The 4,557-nt window shown below is 35.5% G+C and overlaps 1 protein-coding gene across 6 annotated transcripts in view; it reads left to right on the top strand.

The window, feature by feature from the left end:
• The window catches only part of LOC113817597 (uncharacterized), a 23,437-nt gene extending 20,703 nt beyond the window's left edge, over nt 1-2,734 (top strand). For 3 of the 6 annotated variants that reach the window (XM_070139911.1, XM_070139910.1, XM_070139909.1), the window contains one exon: nt 1-2,734. This exon is cut by the window's left edge and continues 448 nt beyond it. In XM_070139911.1, the coding sequence (XP_069996012.1) occupies nt 1-2,303 (2,303 nt within the window). In that variant the 3' untranslated portion in view covers nt 2,304-2,734. The other 3 variants (XM_070139914.1, XM_070139912.1, XM_070139913.1) reach the window with 3 other exon arrangements.
• Nucleotides 2,735-4,557: the final 1,823 nt, after the last annotated feature.

Raw genomic sequence — 4,557 nt, 5'->3', positions numbered from 1 at the left:
CTCCAGACAAAAGTAGCAATGATATGCAAATAACAGTTCAAAATCTCCCTGAGGATGATGGGATGTTCAGTCAAGGCACAGCATCTCCAGAACATCCGGTGAGAGATCAAAGCCTCAGTAGTGGAGATGAAGGGATGTTCAGTCAAGGCACAGCATCTCCAGAACATCCGGTGAGAGATCAGAGCATCAGTGGAGATGAAGGGATGTTCAGTCAAGGCACAGCATCTCCAGAACATCCGGTGAGAGATCAGAGCCTCAGTAGTGGAGATGAAGGGATGTTCAGTCAAGGCACAGCACCTCCAGAACATCCGGTGAGAGATCAAAGCCTCAGTGGAGATGAAGGGATGTTCAGTCAAGGCACAACATCTCCAGAACATCCGGTGAGAGATCAGAGCCTCAGTGGAGATGAAGGGATGTTCGGTCAAGGCACAGCATCTCCAGAACATCCGGTGAGAGATCAGAGCATCAGTGGAGGTGAAGGGATGTTCAGTCAAGGCACAGCATCTCCAGAACATCCGGTGAGAGATCAAAGCCTCAGTAGTGGAGATGAAGGGATGTTCGGTCAAGGCACAGCATCTCTAGAACAGCCGGTGAGAGATCAGAGCCTCAGTGGAGATGAAGAGATGTTCAGTCAAGGCACAGCATCTCCAGAACAGCCGGTGAGAGATCGAAGAGACACTAGGGACGATGGGATGTTCAGAAAAGGCACAGCATCTCCAGAACGTCCAGTAGCAGATGTAAGCCCCTCAGCCTTCTCTCAGAATTTAGTGGATGCAATCAAAGCAGAACCGATGGACACAGAAACTGATCTATTACTCGATATTGTTCCCGAAGACGTGAAGACGAATCCAGTATTAATGAAGATGGACATGGCTGTTTCAGACTATATACACGGGGAAATGTTTAATGAAATCTACAGTCATGCCCACGACAACAGATACACCACAAGTCAAATGTCTGCAGATCAAGTGTCTCGAGAAACAGAAGAGAATACAAATTCTATAGCCAAAAGGAACTACTTGTCTGATGTCACTTCCAAATCTCGCAAACACAACGTAAAATCAAACATCAGAAATCCATCTCCTTATAGCACCAATAATGGAACAAATAAATCTATACTTAATTTTCACAATTTGTTTTCCCTGAAACAAAGATTGTCTCGAAGTTCTGCGTCACTGAAAAATTGGAGAGGAGGTCGGTTGTCTCAAACCTTTGATACAAGTTGCAAAAGCCCAAGACCAAAGGATTTTAAGGCAAAAAAACGGTCAAACTTAGATGGATACAAGAGACTGAATGGAAACAGTAACAAATCATTGACTTCGAATCCCAGAAAAATGGTTGTATTAGAACACCGTAAGAGAAAGGTAAAAACCAAAAGATGGGGAGCAGCTGTACAAACCGAAGCAGTGCAGAATATTTTATGTGTAAACGAAGTCTTGCAAGTTGCTTTTCACTTCTTCTCAGCCGGATCCGGACTCTCAGAGGCCGTTCGTGCAAGGAGGCTCGAAGCCACGATTTACAGGAGCAACCCGGCTGTAAGCTACGGAGAACCACCTTCGCCATCTTCCGAAACCAACAGTTACGCTTGCCAAACCTCTTCCCGTTTTATAGAGTCATCCAAAACTCTAACCTACAGTAAAGTTACCTCTCTGCTCAGACACCATCAGACGTGCCAAGGCTTAGGGTGTTCTTACAGCTCTGATCTGTGCCTGACTCTGCGAGCGATGTACACGCACATCACCATCTTCAGTCACCGGTGCCAAGTGTGGGGCCACTTCACGGACCTAGTCGGACGCCACGCCAGGTCTTGTCGCCAGCGGGACTGCCAGCTCGCCTTTTGCCTCTACATGAAGCACGAATTACACCTGACTAATGCAGGTGCGATGTCGGACGACGACGACGAGGAGGAGAGGGACGACTTGAGGAAAGAGTTCGACCGGTGCGAGAGCCACGGGCCGCACGACGCGAGGCTCCACTGCGGCCACTTGCCCCGCGTCCAGATCCCACTCGGCGAGAAGGTCGAGGCCGGGAGGACGCAGGAGTACCCCCTCAAGGACGAGGCCGGGAGGACGCAGGAGTACCCCCTCAAGGACGAGGCCGGGAGGACGCAGGAGTACCCCCTCAAGGACGAGGCCGGGAAGACGCAGGAGTACCCCCTCAAGGACGAGGTCGAAGCGAGGACGCTGAAACTCCTCGGGAACTTCGCGCTGCCCGGAGCGAGTCCCGCCTTCGTCACACCCATTATAAATGCTCTAAGTGTAACTGCGGACATGTTTAGGACTTGTACCAGTGAAGCCGAGTAATTTGGCGCCGCCGGGAAAAATGCCAAAGTAAGAAATTACAGGTTGTGTTCATATTCATGTTTGTGAACACATGAATGTTTGTGTTTGGCTCACATGCACGTTTGTATGTTTGAATGAATCAACGTATGGATATGTAAATGTATATATATATCATATATATACATACATACATATATATATATATATATATATATATATATATATATATATATATATATATATATATATATATATATATATATATATACATATATCTGGTAGAAAGATATATCTAAGTCAAGCAAACACTTGACATCTCATGTGAATTTCTTTTCATTTGTTTTTCATATATATGCTAAAAGTAAATGATGTACAAATACAATTCTCCTTGCACTCTAGCCTAGCATTAAAATACCCTTATAAATCTGTCACAATATATTCTTTAAAATAGTCTTGATGCGCTTGATCATTCACTTACTTCATTTGCTTATTTTACATTTGATATAATCTTTATGTCGAGTTGGGGGGCCCAGAACAGCCAAGGTCTACATACACACACACACGCAGTATTTATATATATATATATATATATATATATATATATATATATATATATATATATATGAATATATATATATATATATATATATATATATATAAAATACACACACACACAGTATATATATATATATATATATATATATATATATATATATATATATATATATATATATATATATATATATATATATATATATATATATATATATATATATATATATATAACATTTATTTATATATATTTATATACATATATACAAATATAATACACACACACACACACACACACACACACACACACACACACACACACACACACACACACACACACACACACACACATATATATATATATATATATACATATATATATGTATATATATACAGTATATATATATATATATATATATATATATATATATATATATATATATATATATGTATATATAATATACATAAATATTTATATATATACACATATATATGTATATATATAACATTTATATATGTATAATATATATATATATATATATATAATATATATATATATATATATATATTTATAAATATATATATATATATATATATACATTATACATATGTATATGTATATATATATATATATACATATATATATATATATATATATATATATATATATATATATATGAATATATGTATGTATATGTATATATGTGTATGTATATATTTATATATAGATGAATAGATACATATATATGCATATATATCTATATCTATCTATACACACATATATAAACACACACATCCTGGAAAATTACAGGTTTGAAAAGGAAAACAGAAAAGCGAGGAAAATACACCCAATCCATAACGCCATAGATAAATGCTCAGAAAAATAATAATAACTATGAAATTCACAATGATGAGGAAAATAAAGCAAACGATGGAAATGATAATTAGATAAGGAACAAAATCATCATATTTACATACATACATACACACACGCACACACACACACACACACACACACACACACACACACACACACACATACATATATATATATATATATATATATATATATATATATATATATATATATATATATAACAGATGATGAAAGTGAAAAGAAAGGTAATAATAATAAAATGCATATTTTAATGACAAACAAAATCATTTACTGATAAACATGTCAATTTAAAAATAATTTACATCGTGATTTACTGATAAGGATATATTTAGACTTATATTATTGGTACTGCATATTCTAGAAACATCTTGAAGTTACATAGCAATTAGCATGACAATGATACTGAAAAAATATAAATAAGATAATCATGATAATATTGACTATATAAATATAAATGACAGTATTGATATGAATAGTAACAATATAAAAATGATGATGACCTGAGGATAATGATGATAATGATAATGAGTGTAATGATGGCGACGATGATAGTATTAATATTAAAAATGAAGATAATCACAGAAATAATACTAAAAGTCATAATGGTAATAATGATAATGATGAAAATGATAATACCAAAGATGAGAATGATAACAATGATAATAATAATGAGAGTAATAAGAATAATGGGAATAATGAGGAAGTTAATGATAATGATAATAAGATAGTAACATTAATAAGATAATAACAATGCTAATGATGATTATTATCATTAACATCATAATGATAATGATCACAGAAATAATAATGATAACAACAATACTA

This window comes from Penaeus vannamei, chromosome 26, assembly GCF_042767895.1.
Source record: "Penaeus vannamei isolate JL-2024 chromosome 26, ASM4276789v1, whole genome shotgun sequence".
NCBI classification, from domain to species: domain Eukaryota; kingdom Metazoa; phylum Arthropoda; class Malacostraca; order Decapoda; family Penaeidae; genus Penaeus; species Penaeus vannamei.
Note: the sequence above shows the minus strand (reverse complement) of the source record. Positions and strands in the feature narration are given on the sequence as shown.